At 36.4% G+C, this 20596-nt stretch overlaps 3 protein-coding genes across 10 annotated transcripts; 2 read left to right on the plus strand and 1 right to left on the minus strand.

Moving 5' to 3' along the window:
• Positions 1–496: 496 nt before the first annotated feature.
• On the plus strand, positions 497–10686 carry LOC143896375 (uncharacterized). Of its 2 annotated transcripts, none has more exons than XM_077404230.1 (9): positions 497–667; positions 1758–2660; positions 2964–4736; positions 4948–5016; positions 5411–6472; positions 7738–7854; positions 7969–8794; positions 9362–9523; positions 10534–10686. In XM_077404230.1, the coding sequence occupies exons 1-7, from the start codon at positions 598–600 to the stop codon at positions 8004–8006; spliced, it is 4032 nt and encodes a 1343-aa protein (XP_077260356.1). In that variant the 5' UTR covers positions 497–597; the 3' UTR covers positions 8007–8794; positions 9362–9523; positions 10534–10686. The 2 variants fall into 2 exon arrangements, with proteins under 2 accessions (XP_077260356.1, XP_077260348.1); XM_077404222.1 differs by having other exon boundaries at positions 9374–9523.
• A 384-nt stretch (positions 10687–11070) lies between these two features.
• On the minus strand, positions 11071–14151 carry LOC143896404 (uncharacterized). 7 transcript variants are annotated; one of them, XM_077404300.1, is made up of 4 exons: positions 13787–14151; positions 13331–13408; positions 13097–13246; positions 11071–12766 (listed from the first exon to the last, which is right to left on the minus strand). In XM_077404300.1, exons 2-4 carry the CDS (start codon positions 13391–13393, stop codon positions 11246–11248), a joined length of 1734 nt encoding a protein of 577 aa, XP_077260426.1. In that variant the 5' UTR covers positions 13394–13408; positions 13787–14151; the 3' UTR covers positions 11071–11245. The 7 variants fall into 7 exon arrangements, with proteins under 7 accessions (XP_077260426.1, XP_077260420.1, XP_077260455.1 ...); XM_077404294.1 differs by having other exon boundaries at positions 11071–12784; XM_077404329.1 differs by having other exon boundaries at positions 11071–12784; positions 13320–13408.
• Positions 14152–14296: 145 nt separating this feature from the next.
• On the plus strand, positions 14297–20025 carry LOC143896561 (chymotrypsin-2-like). The gene is made up of 5 exons (XM_077404505.1): positions 14297–14652; positions 14967–15044; positions 15562–15875; positions 16598–16849; positions 17456–20025. The coding sequence occupies exons 2-5, from the start codon at positions 14984–14986 to the stop codon at positions 17624–17626; spliced, it is 798 nt and encodes a 265-aa protein (XP_077260631.1). The 5' UTR covers positions 14297–14652; positions 14967–14983; the 3' UTR covers positions 17627–20025.
• The last annotated feature ends 571 nt before the right edge of the window (positions 20026–20596 follow it).

Below are 20596 nucleotides of genomic sequence, written 5' to 3' on the forward strand. Positions count from 1 at the left end.
TATATTAAATGTATTTTAAACGATGTTTTTGTCTCGAAATTTAGAACATATATTTCTGTTTATAATTTTATTATAAAAAAAATTGATAGAGAATGCGGTCGAGAAAGAGAGTGAGATTTTGAGAGCCCTTTGTGCGAGATGAGCACAAAACACACGTACGGATTCGCAACATTCGTTTGCGGCATGCCATACAGGATGCGTAAACGTGACGAGCATTGAAGTCTCTCTCGGGGAAACTCCTAAAGAACGATGACGCAGTCATCTCCGGCTGCAATGGTTCGTCTTAAACCAGTCCTGCTGTTTCTGTTACACCGCACCTGCCGTTTCTATTAGCTCGTCCGTCTGATAAGTAGTAAATAGTAGAAACAATATAATTACTCATTGCCCGACAATGCACGAGCGTCTCTGGCTGCGCCGCCGAGGATGCCTTCGCGGATCGCTCGCGGCGCGTCCCTTTCACCGCTGGGGTATCCTTATATATATAGGAGCTTTCGGTAAGGACACTCTTGGCAATGGATCGGCAATCGTTGCCGCCAGTGCAAACGAAGCAATCAGTAGAGCAACATTCGCGAGCCGGCCTCCGCCGAGATCGCTGAGATGTGGGTCCGCAGCTTGAAATGTTCCCTGGTGGTGGTACTTTTCGCGTGCGTGTTTCTCGCCGGCTCAGGTAGTCTCCCAACGTCGTAAAATCTATTTTAACTTCGTATAAATATTTGTCGCTCAATTAGACGAGTCATGCTTTCAAAGAAATCAAAATAAGATTGCATGTGTATTTGTATAGAAAGATCAATCATTTAAATACTCACCTAATGATAATAAGTTTTTTTTTTTACTACCAGCGTTATCCGTCTTTTGTTTTGCATTGAATGAAATAGAAACATTCTAAGAGATAAATCTAAAGATAGATCTGCTCTTGATAGAATAATATCAATCCAGCTTTAAAAATCCATTATATTACTTAATTCAGAAATCGATAATTATTAATACTTATAAAAAATATAATTAATAATTAATAAATTTATGATATAATTTATAATCAAAAAACTTGAGAAAATATTTTTTGTATCAGATAAAATTTAATAACTTCTATTGTAATTTATTAGAATTATAATTATAAACTTGTGATATATAAAATTTCAAGTACACGTGCAAAAGACAATGAAGGTAATAGCGGCGTCTTAGTATGTATATTAATTCTTCCTTTGTGTACAACGCAATGAAATCATCTTTATAAATAATATTGGAGGCCATCTCCTTGGTGCCACCGCGTCACAATCATATATATGGTTGTTGGCCTACCTGCGGAGGAGTATAATCTTTTTCACGTGTATTATAAAATATTTTCTGTTATAAATTACTGACAGTTTACAACCTTCGTCTGGAGAGTATCGAGATTGAATTTGTTGAGGACAAATGAGAAGTATCCGGTTAGTTCGGTTTTTGTGATAATAAAGTAGGCTTATTCTCCTACAATATTAGCGCTGTACAAATTTCAATATTTTATACCCGGATCGCTACTCGCTATAATGACATTTAATTATTTTACGTCAGAATATTTCAATGGCTTTAATAGACGTATATAGAATAAATTTTAAGTGAGTGAAGTTTATAACTCGTCGGTTGTAACTTAATTTTATGTAAAACTTGGAATAAATAAAAAAAGAAAACGAATAAAGAGATGAAAAATATGTCCACGTATATCATAATTTCAACACTGTTAAAAGTAGTTCTTATATATGTATGTACGTATTTTTTAGGTAATGTATCAGCCGGTGCGCACGATGGAGCCGGTGGTCTTCAAGACGCAGAAAATAGTCCTGGCGCTCACGATAGACATTACAAGGGAATTCGTAGCTACGACAGCACCGGTTTTCCCCACGACAACAATGCTAACCGTGGTGTAAAAGATTACGGCACGCCTTCGGGACACGGCGCCAGCCATGATCACGGAATAAAAGGCGGAGGTCACGGCTATAATAAGAACGGTGATGGCTGCTCTAAATGCAAATGGGAGAACGACGATTACTGGGAACGGGATGAGCCGGAGGAAGAGAGAGATGAAAACGATGGGGACGAATGCGATGATGGCCAATACAGGCCCGATAAAGCGCATCCTCACGGTTCTGGTAGAGGACACAAACCAGGATCGCGACCATCCGGAGTGCACAAGACGGGACCTACGGGCGTCTACGTTGACGGTGGAATTAAAGGAGGTGATAGCTCTGTCCTTCGGACGGACTATCCGACGGACACAGGATATACGAGGCCAATCGGTGGCTATGAAACCACGCCGAAACCTGGATCCGGCTGGAATACTCCATTTGCAGGTGCGCCAAAGCCCGGATATAACGCGGGTGTCGTTGGAACAACGCCAAGCTCTTGGCCAGACTGGAACAGAGGGACAACACCGGGTGGTTCCGGTTCTCCTTCGAAACCTGCCTGGAGCGGTGGACATAATGGCAGATATCCTTCGCAGGAACTTGGTGCATTTGTTCCGAACTATGGCGCAACGTCGAAACCTGGTCTAGGATGGAACAGTCAATTCCCGAGTAGTTCTTCTTCCGTGGTACCACATACAGGAAGTGGTGTATCTTCTCCAAGTAGTTACGGAAATCCGCAGGAAAATCAGAACAAGCCTTATGGACAACCTGGAACACAAAGTGCGTGCTTATAATTCGATATTCTTATTGATCATTAATATTGGTACAGTCGTCGCCATTGATTCCTTTCCTGGGATAAGGGGAGAACATAAGAATACCTCAGGAAAGAAATCATTGGCGGCGACTGTACAAATAATATTGTTATTATATAACAAGAATAAGCAAGAAAACAATGCGGATATAATTTAACTATAATAGCTTTTATTTAACGAATTAAATAAAAAACGGTGGAATATCGATCATTCGCTTCAAATTTTTTACGATGTTAATATAAATAAACATATAATGCTTTTATTTGTACAGACACGTACGCTGGCGCTTATGCTGGAGCAAGCGTAACGCCTGGTATTGGAAGCTCGTTTGGCAGAAAAGATCACCCATTTGGTCTTTACAAGCCAGTAAACACTCAGACGCCTTATGGAACAAGTGTAACACCTGGTATTGGAAGCTCTTATGGAGAACCATCTAACTTTGGCAGAAAAGATCACCCATTTGGCCTTTACAAGCCAGTAAACACTCAGACGCCTCATAGACCGAATGGGACAGATCAAGCACCTTCCAACACTGATAACGAGTATTATGGCTTAGGGAGTTATAACAAACCCGGACCTGATTCTCATAGTACACGGCCTACGACTGTAACAAATACTTTCGGAACTACTAAAGGACCCTATGGAGGAATTGGTTCATCTAGGCCTGTTCCTGGAGCCCAAGAAAATGCATATCCTCCTGGAAGATCACCAGGATCACCAAGCGGAAGTGGCGGTTATGAACATCCGGGTGTCACCAAGCCAAGTTATGGTGAAAGTACTACCTCCTGGTTAGGTGCTGGTCAGACTGGAAGCGGAACTTGGCAAGGTGCGAGAACTACTGCTCATGCTGGATTTCCAACGTTAAATACTGGATTTGGCACAACTAAAACTCCATTTAGTCCCGTTAACGTCCCGAGTTCTATGTTATCCCCTCCATACGACAGAACGAGACCGATTCAACCTGGTTTTAATATTGCGAGTAGCAGCGCATCTGCAAGCGCGAGTGCAAGTGCGTTTGGAACATTTCCTGGTGCATACAGCACTCCAAGTATATCTGGAACAACCTCGTTTTATGGTACAACACCAGCATATGGAGGAAGTTCAAGTTATACCCCCGGGGTCAAAGGTTCTACTGGAAGTACCAGACCTGCTTATGGAACTACTCATGGTACACGTCCTAATATTGAAAGTGGTAACTGGCCTGGAGGACAGTCCGGGAGCAGCACCAGACCTTGGTCTAGTGGAAAACCTGAAGATGGAAGTGGAATTACGCCTGGTAGATATTCTCCAGGTGCTAGCGGATCTTTGCCCGGCAAGCAGCCTCAAGGTGGAAGTGGTACGTGGTCTACCGGACAAGCTGCAAGTGGATCTTGGCCTGGAGGACAGCCCGGGAGCAGCACCGGACCTTGGTCTAGTGGAAAACCTGAAGATGGAAGTGGAATTACGCCTGGTAGATATTCTCCAGGCGCCAGCGGATCTCTGCCCGGCAAGCAGCCTCAAGGTGGAAGTGGAACGTGGTCTACCGGACAACCTGCAAGCGGATCTTGGCCTGGAGGACAGTCCGGGAGCAGCATCGGACCTTTGTCTAGTGGAAAATCTGAAGATGGAAATGGAATTACGCCTGGTAGATATTCTCCAGGTGCGAGCGGATCTTTGCCCGGCAAGCAGCCTCAAGGTGGAGGTGGAACGTGGTCTACCGGACAACCTGCAAGCGGATCTTGGCCTAAGCAACCTGGAGGCGGAAGTGGAGCGTGGCCAGGCCAGGTACAACCTGGAAGTGGACCTGGATGCCCAGGTGGAAATTGCGGAGGTGCTACTGGTCCACAAGAAGGCAGCAATTGCGGAGGATGTTGCGGGAATTATAATTGCGACGGCGGTTGTAGTGGAGGAGATAATGTATCAGCGACACACGGATCATGTGGTGGAACAGCAGGCCCCAATAAAGTCAATAAAGTATATTATCCCGCTGGAACTGGCGATGGGAATGTTCCAAATACTGGAACTGTATACAAACCGGATCCACATCTTTATCCTGGGACTCAAGGTATGAAGAATGAGACTGATAGATTGACTGAAAAAAATACATTGCAAAATATAAATATATTAATATTATACATTTTAAAATATATATTAAAATACTTATGTCCATTTTTTTTTCTATCAATGCAGATTTAACTTTAACCTCAGTTTAACTTACTTTTTATTTTAATTAAAAAGTGATTAAAGCTAAATTTAAACTTAAATTTTTATTTAAGGCGCAAGTATAACACCGGGAAGCTCTGTGCCATGGAATTCAGCAAATCCATTTTTATATCAACCTGGAGGTATGTACATTGATAATTGAAAATTTCGAATTTTATACATATAGAGATTTTAAAAAATTATGTTTTTTGCTTTTATGCAAATCGATGGCATTTTATAAGTATAAAACAATATAACGAAAACTTTTTAACAATAAATTTATGTTTATTATTACATAAAATAAAAAACATATTTAGATTTCATCACATAAAAGTTACATGAAAAATATGCAGTTTTTTTTGCTAAAAATAGTAAAACTGTGACTCTAAAACATTAAAAAATAATGTGACATTAATTTCTCAAAGTTTCAACGATAAATCAAATTTTTCGGTTTATAAAAATATATGCATGTTAACAGTTTGTAAAATAAAATAAATATGTACAAACGTGTTGGATATATCTTAATCCATTGTTTAGGCGGTACTCCAAGCAGTGTTTCACATCCTTGGACTGAAACTACAGATAAACCAATCGGTCAAGGAAATCCTTTCCTCGATTCGAGTTGGAGAACTCCTGAGCCTGGATATAGCAACGCATACAATGACAGAAATGTGATTCCTCACGGAAAAGACAACACTAAACCTATTGGTCAAGGAAATCTTTTCCTGGATGGAAGTAACAGAAGAGGAGATGTTGGTGCTAATCCTAACGAAGGTGTGATTCCGCTCGAAGGAAAAATACCAGAAGGAAATAATCCCTTCCTTAGACCTGTGGTAGGTGGAAGTAGCGGCCCAGGTAGTCCGACATATGGTAAACAGCCAGACAAATCGGGTACACCAGAAAATTTCTCTGGGTCGGGAATACCGGGACATTATCCTGGATCAGGGACACCAGGCAGTTTCCCTGGATCGGGAACACCAGGAAATTATCCTGGATCGGGAACACCAGGAAGTTATCCCGGACCGGGAGCACCAGGAAATTATCCTGGATCAGAAACACCAGGAAACTATCCTGGATCGGGAACACTAGGAAGTTTCCCTGGATCAGGAACACCAGGAAATTATCCTGGATCGGGAACACCAGGATATTATCCTGGATCGGGAGTACCAGGAAGTGGCGGTTATGGAGGTGTAAAAGGCGGTTTTCATCCCGGCGGAGTTCAACCGCAAGATAGAAACAGCGATAGATTTTATCCTACAGGAAGCAATCCTCAAGGTGCCGGTCCATTAGAATGTAAGCTAGGTCTGTTTGGTTGTGGAACATCTGGCAGCGGGAGCTACACAGGAAATAAATATCCAGGAGGAGCGTCTGGCGGAAATGTTGGAGCCGGTACTGGAAATCCGGGAGGTGTTAGCAATGTTCCTGGTGGGTCTGGCTATGCTGGAATTGGTCCCGTGTCCGGCGCAGGTTATCCCGGATCAGGAGGGAATAATTTAGCGGCATCCGTTGGCAGTGCCCAGGCGAGAGCTTATGCTGGAGCCTTCAGCTCCGCTCAGGCTTCCAGCTCTAGTTTTGCCGGCTCCTTTCCCGGCGCGTCAGGTTTGTAGCTTGTAAAAATGTGTTTTAGTAGTTACGTCGAATTATTGTATTTTTTTCGATATCTGGTGGACATAGACGTAATTTAAATATGTGAAAAAAAATCTGAAGACGCAATTTGCTTCCAGGAAACGTCATGTTTTAAAAGTGAAAAATAATCAATGCTATATGATATTCTTAAAATCACGGAAATATATAATTTAACGTACAAAATATTTTGCAATTATTTGAAAATTATAAAAAAAGTGCCTTTTCGTAATAGTAAAGATATTATTGTAAACGTTGGATCTCGAAGTATGCTAACGATACGCAGATGCGAGCAGTAAAATTTATCGAAAATGATAAAACGATTAAGTGTACTTAACAAAAACTTTTGCTCCTTTATTTGTATTCAAATTAATTAAGACTACGGATCTGAAAATGAACAGGCAAACGGACGCCTATTCAAAATTGGATAACTAGTGTTGCGTTAACAAGCCGCATGATCATTAAGATTAGAAGGAGGGAGTGTATGCCGACTATAAATCAAGTCAACGATGCGTTCATAAGTAATTTCACGGCGTTTATCCCCGCGTTGTCAAGTAGATCATACCGATGGAAGTTTTCTCACGACTAATATCACGTCTCCGCAAAACATTGTAGCGGTATTTTTTGAAACGAGACGAATATATGCGAGATAAGAGTGTCTCACAGTGGGAAAAATAGGCCTCAAGGTCAGCCAGCGTTTAATTGCATTACGATGAGGGATTTGAAATACGCGTGTGATTGATACGTTCCTTCGTACAATGATGCATAAATCAAAGATAGCAGCGTCTTAATTAATAGTAAGCGCCGGTTCCAGGTATCCATTTCCGTTCTTTGACTACGAAAGTTGTTACATACACATACACACACGCACACAATTTGCATCAGCATAATTAATTTATCATATCAGTAATATCTAGCAATGATACTCTTCTCACTGCATCGCTATATATTATAAGATAATAGCAAATGTCGACAGCCTCTGTTGCAATATAACTCCCTAAAGAGATTTGTATGTGATACTTAAAATATTTTTAAATAAAAGTCGAATTTAATATAAATTACATTACGACGAACAAATTTCTTCAAGGATAAAATGCTATTGATTTTATTATAAAATAATAAGTTTGGAGTTTTATTTGAAGATATATGACTTAAAAACTCTTAGTACACTAGTACATAAATAAAATGAAAGCAATAATTCTATCTATATGAAAATCTAACAAACAATTTCGTGTTCGTAGGGCCCGGCGCTAATAATTTTGGCGGAAATTTGTCTCCTGATGGAGCGCAAAATCAAGGTGGACCTAATTCCTGGGCTTCTAGCGGTGCCTCTGCTTTTGCCAGTAGTAATGCCGGAAGTAAGTTTCCGATAAGATTATATTTTAAATATGTATTTGCAGATGTGTAATTATTTAGCAAAAAATTGTGGGAAAGAATATTAAAAATAATATCAACATATTATCTCATTGCAGGCTGGTCAGGAAATCGTCCTATCGATGTAAAGGGTTAACCATTTTAATCAAAAGACGAATGTTAACAACTATAATAAATGCAAATGACAACGTAATTTTGAAATATAATATACATTTGACGTCGTTACTTAATCATTAAAATACTCGTATAAAGCTTCACGTATAAAAAGATTTTATATTTGTATGACGTATTATTTATTTATCACAATTGATATTATGACGAGTAGATAAAATTTTCCTTTGTATGCGTATTTTAATCGATGAAAAAGAAAACAGATAACTTCTCTGAGCAATGTGTATAATTATTTATGTCGTAAGCACTAATTATCTGTTATATGATCGATAATTATCTGTTATATGGTATCGTAATGTAATATTCCTTAACTCTATAGGCTAGTCTGTTAAAAAAAAAAAAATTTTTATCTTTATTTGCCATATCATTTTTTATCCTAAAAGTGAGATATGTATATTCAATAAATAAATAATTAAATCCTTAGACAAATATAAATAATGAATTTAATTTTTCATAGCATAGGCAGTAATATTCGATCTTAATATTTCGAGGGAATGGATAATCAACGTAAACACCTAGTGTATGTTAACGAGCGAGCTATTATCCTTAATATTCTTACAACGCAGAAGTAATTACGGCTCGCTGAGACATGTATAAAAGGATTGTTTTAGTGGCATAGGTTCAGTTGTTTTTCTTCCGGGCACACTGTGTGTTACTCGAGAATCTAGTATTTTGCGATCATCATGAATATCATCATATTGATTTCAACCCTATTAGCAATATTAGTTCAACTATGCAGCGCACAATGGCCGAGTAAGTAATACTTATTTATATAATAAAAATGATCGATTAGAGTATGATAAATTGATTGCGACACCATGGTGTATAACTCGAATCTATTAATTAATTCAATACAGAATAATTTTGAATTACAATTGTTATTGATTGTTATTCATATTAACAACTACTATATTGGCATTTATTCGTTATTTTACATAATTAATTGAAATGTTAATAAAATTTGTTATTCCGGGAGCCAACGTTTGATTTTTTATGGCTATTTTATAAAAGTAAAATAAGTTATTTGATTAACAAAATATTACTTATATAGGTAGATGAAAATTATGTTTTTATTTTTCTCACGTTTGACGTTAATTGAAAATGTCTAACACAGAATTTTCAATTTTTAGATGAAGTTAATAAAGATTTTTCTATCTGAAGTATTATATTGTTTGCAAACTAACAATTAGCAATTAAAGATATTAAAGTCTTCTAACCCAATTAGTTTCCTAACGTTAGGCTGTAATTTATTTGTTATATCATTAATTGAATCTTGTGTATTAAATATTTCTAACAAATTTTGTATTTGTTTATATACAGGCATGTATGGAGGCATGTATGGGAGAGGGATGGGAGGAAATTATGGTGGTGGAAGAGGAAATTACGATGGATACGGTACGGGGCGAAGAGGATACGGGAATAGGGAAGAGGATATGGGTTACGGGAGGGAAGGATACGAGAATAGGGGAAGACCACTTATTGGTATGTATTGAAATCTAGAAAAGACAATAAATAATCTGGAACTACCAAAACGTTCCTGTGTATTTCACCACTATATTCGTAGAAAATTGTATCATATTGAATTATAATAGATCGAAACAGAGAGGGAGAAAGAGATTATATGAAAACGTTTTCCTTGCACTACAGTCACTATACAGATTACACTTATTATAAATAGCTATAATCCTGACTATCACAAAGTTTATTTTATGTGAATATATTATTATAAATACATGCGAATTAAATATAAATTTACTAATGTATAGCTGTAAAATAATGTAAAAAAGGAGTTTTTCAGATAATTTTCATCATTTATTTTATACTGTCGAACGTATGTGATAGCATGCGAAAATTTATTTTGCATAATATAATATAATATATAAGAAAAAATTCGCGATCTTTAATGAATGTAGTGAAAAAAATAACCAATCTTAATTAGCGCGTAGTATTGCAACAAAAATAGCTTCAAATATTATATATAGCATTCACAATTTTCATTTAAGTGCCAGTATACTTTTTAAAGAAAATAATATTTTTACCACAATTTTTGTAAAATTTTTGTAAAATTTGCTAATGTTTGTTCAAGAACTTGTTTACTTATGTAATATGGTAGACTTAATATAAGCGCGCCGTCTATCTATAAATTATATTACTGAAAAGTAACGAAAGCTGTGGCACAATTGCAATTTATATAGAGATAAGCGGGGGAGCACACACTTCTGCACAACGCATAATACGTAAGCATAAGAAAATTGATTGGTTCATACACATGTGCATAAGGAAATAGACCAATCAGTTTTCTTAAGCTTATGTATTATGCGTTGTGCAGAAGTGTGTCCGGGTCCGGGCCCATAAAAATTTTCGAAAATATATTGAATATTGCAAATTACAATTAACCTGTGGTGTAAATGCTGTGTGATCTCAATATTAATAATTAATAATTGTTAAAATAAACTTTGCAATTTTTAATAAATTTCGTAATATTGTTTCAGATATCTTCTAACAGATATTCTCAACTCTACCGACTCTACCCGGAAATACGGAATTTCGATAAATGATATATAATCTACATCGATACTGCAATACTTTTTGTGTTGTTATGTTTACCAATTTAACGAGATAATAATAAATGCTTCTTTATTGTATATATACTTGTTAAAATTATTATTGTACAATTAAATTCAATTGCGAGTTGTCGGCCAATAACCTCTTATTATTATTATTAGTAATTTATAATATTATTATTATTTTTATCTTTTTTCTTCAGATTAGAAAAGCTCTAAAAGTTTTAGAAAAAGATTAAAATAACCCTGTGTCCAATATCTTTGTAGATCATTGAACATCTTTTTTCATCACACATTTCCAGCTTCATCTTATTTATCTTTTTGTTCTTTTCTTTTATTTTTTTTAGCCAATGTAGTAATTTATCTCAGGTAGCGCATTAAGTGCAATACATGGATTATAAACATTTTAGCAATTTTACTCGTAGGAGCATTACTTTTAGGTAGGAACATTAAGTGACTTAGCAATTTACTTAGAAATTAATTTATTATTTGTCCATACACAGGAAAAAATACGACTTTATCAGACCTATTGGCATATAAAACAGATATAAGTGTAATCATGGAAATATGCTATACAACTACAAACATACGGTGCTCAATGTAAAGAAACAGAAAGCCGTAATAGACTAGATCCGTGTAGTTAGGATATGTGATTTGAGGATAGGTGACTATTCAATGCTGTTTTATGGGCGAATTTTTTCATACAAATAAGACATTCGTGGGTTTTTTCGTTAACGTGCACCAACAAGTGCTTTTTCAACGCCGCTTTGTCTTTGAATATTTTTTGACAAGTACTACATTCAATCGGTCTCTCACCGGCGTGTACCAGGATGTGGCTGTTCAACGTGGTCTTCTGCGTGAAAGCTTTGTGACATACGTAACATTCGTACGGTCTGTCGCCGGTGTGACTTAACATATGTTTCTTCAACGACGACTTTTCCTTAAACGTCTTATGGCAGATGTGACACGCGTGTCGCTTATCGCCCGTGTGTATGATCATGTGAGAATTCAATCGCGTCTTCTCCCTGAACGCCATATCGCACATATTGCACGCAAACGGTTTCTCACCGGTATGTATTAGAGTGTGCCGATTCAGATCCGATTTTCTGGTGAAAATTTTGTCGCAAACCTTGCAATCGTATTGACCGCCGGTATGTAACAACATGTGACTGTTTAAATCCGACTTCCTTGCGCATGCCTTGTGACAGATATGACACTCGTGCGGTTTCTCGCCGGTATGGACCAACATGTGGGAATTCAGTTTAGCCTTCTCTCGAAAAGTCATCAAGCATTCTTTACACTCGTACGGTCTCTCGCCGGTGTGAACCATAGTATGCCTGATCAATTCTGATTTTCTCTTGTACGTTTTCTCACAAATGTTACACGCGTGTGGTTTTTCGCCGCTATGCGCCAACATGTGATTGTTGAGCGCAGTTTTCTGGGCGAACGATCTATGACACAACGTACACTTGAAATGCTTGTTTCCCGTATGGAGCGGCAAGTGCATGTTCAGTTTCGCCTTCTCCTTGAACGCCTCGAAGCAGATCGTACATTTGTAGGGTTTGTCCGCGTTCGCATGGTTGGACATGTGCCGATTCAAATTAATCTTCTCTTTAAACGTCACGTGGCACACGTCACACTCGAAGGGCCTGTCCTCCATCTGCATTATCTGCTCATTCATACCGGCTCGCTTCATAAAAGCCTGCTGCAACGCGTCGCAATCGTACGGTTTATCCAATACGTGCAATTGCATATGGGATCTTAAACTCCATTTATAAGCGAATATTTTTTGACAGATGTTGCACTCTAATGGGCTCATTCCAACATGTATCAACATGTGGGCATGCAGGCTAGCGTTGTCGGCAAAACTTTGTTGACAAACCTCGCATTGATTTCCACTACAGTGCGTCCTTAGATGCGTCACCATCGAATCATTGTTCAGAAACCATTTCTTGCAGATCGAGCATTGGATCTTGTAAAATTTTGCTTGTTGCCCGTTTTGACAGAATCCATGATGCTTGTCGGAGTCTTGCGTTTGTATGAAGTTTGTATTGGTCAAACATCGCTGCATCACCCCATCCTCTTTGTCACATAAATTGGTATTCGCTATTTGCGACCAGTTCTGGTGACTGGTTGATTCTCCTTCCAACTCCAACTTCACCTGTAAGAATTTACAGAGCTTTCAGAAAAGATGTGGCGACACGACGAGTGGAATCTGTTTTCTATTGCTGCACTGGCTGCACTAGTTCACACGCTGAAGCGTGAGAATCTCGTATGTACATATACGTTTCTCACGCTTCAATGTATATGTACATTTTTTGAACTTAGTGCAGCCAGTGCAGCAATGGAAAATAACCTTATAGCGTCATAAAAACAAGTCGCGCTTTTATTAAGGATAACGTTACATCTCAAAATTTAGATTTCAAACGGAAGATGGCTATTCGACGATATTAACAAAAGGATTACGAAGCTACAACCGTTGCGTGCTTACCATCTCGTTGGAGAAATCCACCTCATTGTTTTCGATAGGCAAAAACAAGGCGCCCTTCTCGAAAGTGCCTGAGCAAATATCCTCCATGTAGTCGGGATCAAATCTGTCACCTGGTTCCTCCTTAAGCACGACGCTCACAATGTTCTCATCCTTAAAGTAATCGTTACGTTAGACTCTGGGACAGCGCCAGCGGTACGTCGGTATACCTGCTGCTGTTTCATACAAAAAGTTTACCATAACCTGACTGTCTATGGCTAATGCATCCATCGGTTCATCTTTCACCTTAAAACCTTCCATTTGCTACACTTCACTCTGAAAGTGAAATCAATTTATTCGCATACATTTTCACAATGCGATCAACACACAGTGTCTAAAGAAAGAAAGATATATATATATATATATATATATATATGTATATATACATATAAAAAAGAAACAAATTCAGGTAAAGAGAGACAAGGAAAAAGCTTTGTACACGATGGGTGCAGCCAGAAGTTATACATATATGAAAAACGTCCTCCCTCCATAACCTCTCTCGGAACGCGCCGAGCGGGTACGGGGAACGGCGACTCCGCGAGGTCCGTCCCCCGCGGCCTCGCCTGCCGCGTCGCAATCGCGAACCTGTTGCCGCGTTCCGGGAGGGTCGGTCCGGAGGCCGCGAGTCGTACAGTCCCCCAAGTCGAAACTCACGGCATAGGTTACATGGCCCTTCCATGGAGTAGAAAAATATAGGTTGCGCGCGGGGGGCCGGACGACGCTCCTTCAACCTGTTCCGCGGCGCCGCTGCTGGGGAGAATCGTACCGCGAACGCGAACTCGGCGCAGTCGATTTCGCCGCGGGCGCGGGCCCGCTCACCACCTCTAGATTCCCCTCGGCGCGCCGGACCACCGCGGGTCGTTGGTCGTTGGGTCGCAAGGAGACGCGCGAACGCGACGACGAACTCTCAACTCCGCCAACGAGGTAATCGACGAGGCGTCCGAGGCGATGCTCTACGCGTTGGCTCACTTGGCTGGCCGCTGGCGGCTGGCGCAGATAACGTAACGTTGCACAAAACGCACGCGCGCGCGCGCGCGCGCGCGTCGCATACACGTACACACATGTACGGTATCAGATATACATGTGTGCGCGTGCGTGCGCGCACACATGGCGGCCCGACCGAGTCGACCGACGTGCGTCGCATCGCGCGCGCATGTATTGCGCACGTATGCATGTACATATGTACATGCTCGCATACGTCACGCGCGGTGGTTACGCACACGCGTACGCGTGTGCGCGCGCACGCACGCCGCACGCATTGCGAGTTGCGAGGCGCTGCGCACGTTTGGCGTTTTGTGCGCGCGTCCGACAATTTGGTATGCTCTATGCACGCACAAGTTGGATAAATACGCTCGTACGAGGCAGGTGTTTCTTGTTTCTTTCAATGTTAGGCGTGCGGTATTCTTGCTTACGAGAAATCTAACTGACATAAGGAGTGCTTTTTCGCGCGACAGAGAGACAGCACGTACGGACGGTGTTATAACGAAACCTGTGCAAATACTGCAAATAAGGAGAAACGGGTAAGTTGAAAAGAACAAGCAGGAAAACGAAAATTAATCGGTATATGAGTGAATTTACGGTCGAAACTTTTTATGTAGCTGTATTGTATCGATATTGTATCGAGGATAAGACGAGATTGATAATTATTTTCTTTACATATATATATAATTACACATTATATATAGTTGTGTAACACTCTAATTAAATACGACGTACGTTGAGTCATCCGTTAAGTGATTGCATTATTAGCTATATTTTTAATTACACATAAAAATCAGCCAACTTGCGTAAAGATGTTCCTTTCTTAGCAAATCATCCTTTTATTTCTTTACAGCATTTAGCCCTATAATAATGACGATGGATCTCACCGTTCTATGTTTGGTAATTATTTTCATGTCGGTTGTCAGCTATGGTAAGTGAAGAGACATCCATTACGTATTCTTTTTACGTATCGTTTTTATCTACGAAGAAAAAAGAGTGCACTTTTAACGTACGTTAAGTGCGAATTCAATTTAACGTAACAGTAAAAGAAGAGAACAAAAGAAGGAAAGATAGGAACAGAAAGATAGGAACTATGTGTGACAAATTGTTGATCTATATGTTGTTTATAAGATGTTAGTAATTTATTATTTATCTGGACATATATTTAAAATAGCGCGGACAGTGTTATTATATATTATTAGATATAAATACATTGTCGTATATTTTATCAGAAATTTTTGAGAATACAAAATCATTGCAAAAGAGATAATGTTTTTTAAATGTCACTTTGCGGATTCTGTGAGAGAGTTTTTCATCTCACAGTCGCTGAGATCTAATGAAAGATCTTGCAGTTTATTGATTGGAAACAGGCAGGATCTTTTTGTTTTTTTTATAATAAAATACGTCGTGAGACAAAATATCCTGCACATCTCCTTTTTCCGAAAAAGAGACTCAAGCACTTCGTATACGACGTTTGGTTGGCGGACAGGACGCCGTCGAATCTGAGTTTCCTTATCAGGTGTCCTTAAGATACTACGACTTGCATATCTGCAGTGGCGCGCTTATCAGTGATAGGCACGTCCTGAGTGCGGCGCATTGTGTATGTGGCTTGATAGATGAACCCTCTGAAGAACTTAGTGCGCGCACTGGGAGCATTAACTTGAAAGAGGGTGAAAGACACGCTGTCAAAGATGTCAAATGCCATCCCGATTACGTGTATGGCTCTGAGATGTCTTGGCAGGCCGATCTAGTTGTAATCACGGTGAGACAGGCTTCCCTTTTATACCTTTGACAATTGCTCTAGTTAATACATATAATTGTCTTATTGAATTATAAATTTCAATTATTTTATTGATGTGCAAAAGAAATTTTTATTACGGAGCAACTTCAACAAATTGCCCTGAACAAATTTTTGAAAATATTATAGCATTATAGATTAATACCCATTTTAGTTATAAATAGTTAATATTTCATGAATTTTAATTATATTATTATATAGAAACATAATAATATTTAACATAGTAATATTCTTGGCGCAACTTTTATCTATTTCTTCTTTTTGTTATTTTATATATGAATTTAATTTTTTAGAGATTATAATTAAAGATACTAATATTTGTTTTCTTTATGATGAATAAGTATTTATATGATAAAAATCTTTAACATTATCACGCGCGGAGATCGAATTTAGCTGTTTGGCATAAAGAACATGTAACTGTCCAGTGAATTTAAGATTATTCCCGATAGATGGTATACACACCGGCGGAAACTTAATTTAATTAATAAATTAATGTTCTTGTAAAAAACAAATTGTGGCGGTACTCGGAAAAGTATCCCTGATGCATTAAAATTCAAAGAACGCTTTTTGTTTTTATGTTATGTTAAATAAAATATATTTAGTAAAATATAGTTTATCTTTCGTAAACTATTCTTCAGGGTAAATTAGAAACTTTGCACATATTTGTGATATGTTGATGCTTTCAGCTTGTTAAAGAAATTTGCACATCACCTTCTCAATCGCCAATTGCTTTAGCTACGTGCGATGCATCCGTTGGACGACAAGCTGTTATCAGCGGGTGGGGTCGTGTTCATTCATTTAGTTGGTTATCTCGAAACTTGAAAAAACTTTCGGTGCCAATTATCGACAATGACGTGTGTCAGGCCTATTACAACAACACTACTATTCTCAGTTCTCAAATTTGTACATTTGAAAGGATAGGTATCGGCGCTTGTAAGGTAAATACTTACAAGAAATATGTTACTTTTGTTATTATTGCATTTTGAAATTCACGCGCAAGTTACATTGAAAACTTGATCTTTTACGATATGTAAATTATTTAATTAATTATTATTTGTATATACAACAATAAAGTATAGGATAATAATATTTATAGGATATAATAGCTTATATAATATAATATAGGATTTTATACAATGAAAGTTTTGCGTATGTGTTATCATCAATAATTTCTGAATATGTGTATTTTAAATTTTGTTAAAATGTCTAAAGTTTTTATTTTTATCTCTAATTTTATCACATAGAAGGATTCAAATAATAACGAAAGGTGTAATACTTTTACGAAATATATACTTTTATTAGGAATATCACATAAAAATGATGCACTTTATTAAAACGTCACAATTTTGTAGTTATAGATTAATTTTAAAAGGAGAAGAGTCATTTTATATAATTCTTTGGCTAATTTATTTCGATTATTTCAACGCTGTGTACAATTTTATAAATACATTTTTAAGTATAAAAGACGATTTTTTTTTTAATATACTTTGCATTCAAACATTAATTTTATTAAAATGTCGATTGAGATTAATATTATTCGACAGGGCGACAGTGGCAGTCCTTTGGTATATAATGGTACACTGATAGGTATATTCTCATGGACAAAACCCTGCGCACTTGGTTTTCCAGATGTTTTTATTAGAGTAAGCCACTTTACGGATTTTATTGAAAAAGTCATGCAAGATAATGAAGTAATCAGTAACAGTAAAATGTAATTGATTGAGTAATAAACGTTTTTGAAAAAATAAGTGTTTCTTCGACAATTTTTATTGCACGGATATTGCACGTATTACATATGTGCAAGTGTGTGTATTTATATATTTAACTAACGAAGTCTGATATCTCTAATCAAAAGTCTCTAATTAATGTTTAATTAATAATTTATTTTTAGTATATAATTTTGTATTTACTAAAATAATAATAATAATAAGATAAGCTGAAGCATTCTTAGAAAGAAGGCGGCTGTTATGTATTATATAATAGACATCGTAAACGCGTATACAAAATATCTTTTATAGTCGGTTGGCAGTTATCGCCTTCTGCAACGTGCCGAATGTATACTTATATACGATCGTGTCTCCGTTGCATTTATGTATACATGTTATATAATTTCAATGTTTTTAATAGCGATTCTGTTTGATCCTCACTTTACTATTTTACACACATGGTTTTAAATTGGCTTTGGGGTATTTTAATTCCACTTCAATTTTCTATTTACAATTAGTGTAACATTGATTTTATAGTGCATATTATGCGTCATCGTAATTAGGATAGGTCTTATTTGTAGATTCTGCTACAATTTATTTAATTTAATCCTAATTTTTAATAAGTTTTACAATTAGCAACAAATGCGCGTATTACTTTTAAATAATTGACAGCAGAACCAAAATCTTTCGAAGTTATTCATAAGCAGCTTTAAATACTTCTTGGTAGACTTAATTAATTTTGATAAATAAGCTATCACGGTATATAAAATATTAAAAGTTTATTTAGAAAGTAAAATTTAAATTGTTTTAATCAATATAGTATTTTGTAAATTAAATTATTACCAGAGGGACAAAGTGCTGCGCATATAATTAGTTTTCTTGATGTTTTAATAGAGTTATTTGATTCGTAAATGTCGACCAAATTGTGTAAAATTAATTATTATTTACATAAAATAATATTTGATGCTTGACATTAAAATATAATTGAATGTAACTAATAATTAATTGAAAAATTAGCATTATCAAAAAAGAACATTTACAGAAAATACAGTATAATATCCTATTCTCTAAAAAGATTAGAGTATTCGTTGAGGATTGCACGTTCCTTTGCTAGCTACATACTCTTTTCTAGTGCCATTACTGCGTATCAATATTTCTAGTTTAAATCAATTGGTATGGACATAACCATGATGTAAATTAATACAAAATGATGTTCACGATCGAATTTATTGATCTAAGAGTTAATCAAAGTCATATTTGTATTTATGTACGATAATAACAAAATGACGATAAGAATACCAGATATCTTTCATCTTAGGGTAACAACGATATTGAAAATGTCTTCCAACGACAATAGATACGGTATAAATAGAAGATCTGTAAATATATGATCTATGCCTTTTAATTAGGATATTGGCCGTTTGGCGGCTATCATTTTAAATTGTATATGAATTTAGAAGTTAATAACTATAAAAGTTACGTTATATAAATCTTGTATTGAGATTCATATTTAAGATTTAAGATTTCTATCCTAAGAATTAAATCTAAAAAGTTTGTTGAAACATGGAAAAAATTTATTATTAAATTTAACAGCATCGATTTTCGGAAAATGAAATTAAGAATATGAGTGTATCGCTTCTCGATAGCGCTTGTATTCATTACGATTTTGTTATAAGGATCTGTCGCGTCGTAGATTGTAATCGGATCCCTTGTATCAAAAAAGGGATCTGATGCAGACTGATATTGGTCAGGAAAGCCGTTTCCTGTATATGCGCACTTTTATCAAGATCATGCTTAGGTGCGATTAAACTTAAGTGACCGTCGAGTATAATTGGACTTGGTTCTCTAATAATCTTTAATCGCAAGTCTGCTTGATCTTATTTTTTCTTTATGTCAATATGGTGTAATTTATAGAATTATAAGGCCAGTATTTGTAGAATATTCATTGAATTATTCACTGAGAAATATTTACTGCTATACATTTGGTTTAACGCTGTACTTGTGTTGACCATATGTTATATGTATAATTGGAGCAAGAAGGAAACGCGTTCTATCCTACATTTGTATAGCTCTGTCGCCAGACCTGATGTAAGCAATTGATAAATTCCATTGCTGGCGGATTTTTTTTATAACCACAGAACATTTTGACGTGAAAAATAAACGTATCGATGGCGATATATATGCGTTTATTGTACTAATTTATGTGTATAAAACATTTACTATTTTCGGAAACAATGATTCGCAAAGTTGTTAGACTAGTTTTATTTAAATAACGGATTAGATAAATAAAAATTTTCAATAAGATTAATTTAATATATCTCTACTTCTGGTATAATGTTAATGGTCAATCCAATGTTTCGTATTATTTTTATTTTTTTATATATTTTTTTATTTTAAATATGTAATGTTTTATGAAATATATACTGAAAAAAAAATTTGCTTATTTTTAGTAAATATATTTACTAAAATTAGATTTACTTAATTTAAATAAATAATGTTAAATTGTGAAACTTATTAATTTGACTATAGTAAACTGAAGATTTAAAATCAGAAAATGTTTTTATCTTGAAATATTTACTTGAATCAAATTCAGGTTTACTATATTACAGTATAATATATATATTTATTGAAATATAGTAAATAAATTTTTAAAATACTAAATCCGAATCTTTTAATTTTAGAAATTGCACTTTAATAAATATTTGCTTAAATTCACGTTTCCAAAATTATAAAAATAATAAATAGTGTACTTTAAAGAAATAAATATTTTCTTTAGTGCAATTTATTACATTTGAGGAAACGTATACTGAAATAAAGTTAATATATTCGACAAAAAAGGAAAGAAATATTTTATTTGTAAGCATTTTTAACTCGACGGAATCCTATAAGTTCGTAACGACACGCGACGCTGCTAGATGGCGTATGATGGGAAACGTTTCTCAAATTTAAAATATATCCAACCATAAAATATATAAGCCG

The sequence above is a fragment of the Temnothorax americanus genome, unplaced genomic scaffold (assembly GCF_048541705.1).
Source record: "Temnothorax americanus isolate GAGA-0224 unplaced genomic scaffold, ASM4854170v1 Scaffold1, whole genome shotgun sequence".
In the NCBI taxonomy this organism is placed as follows: domain Eukaryota; kingdom Metazoa; phylum Arthropoda; class Insecta; order Hymenoptera; family Formicidae; genus Temnothorax; species Temnothorax americanus.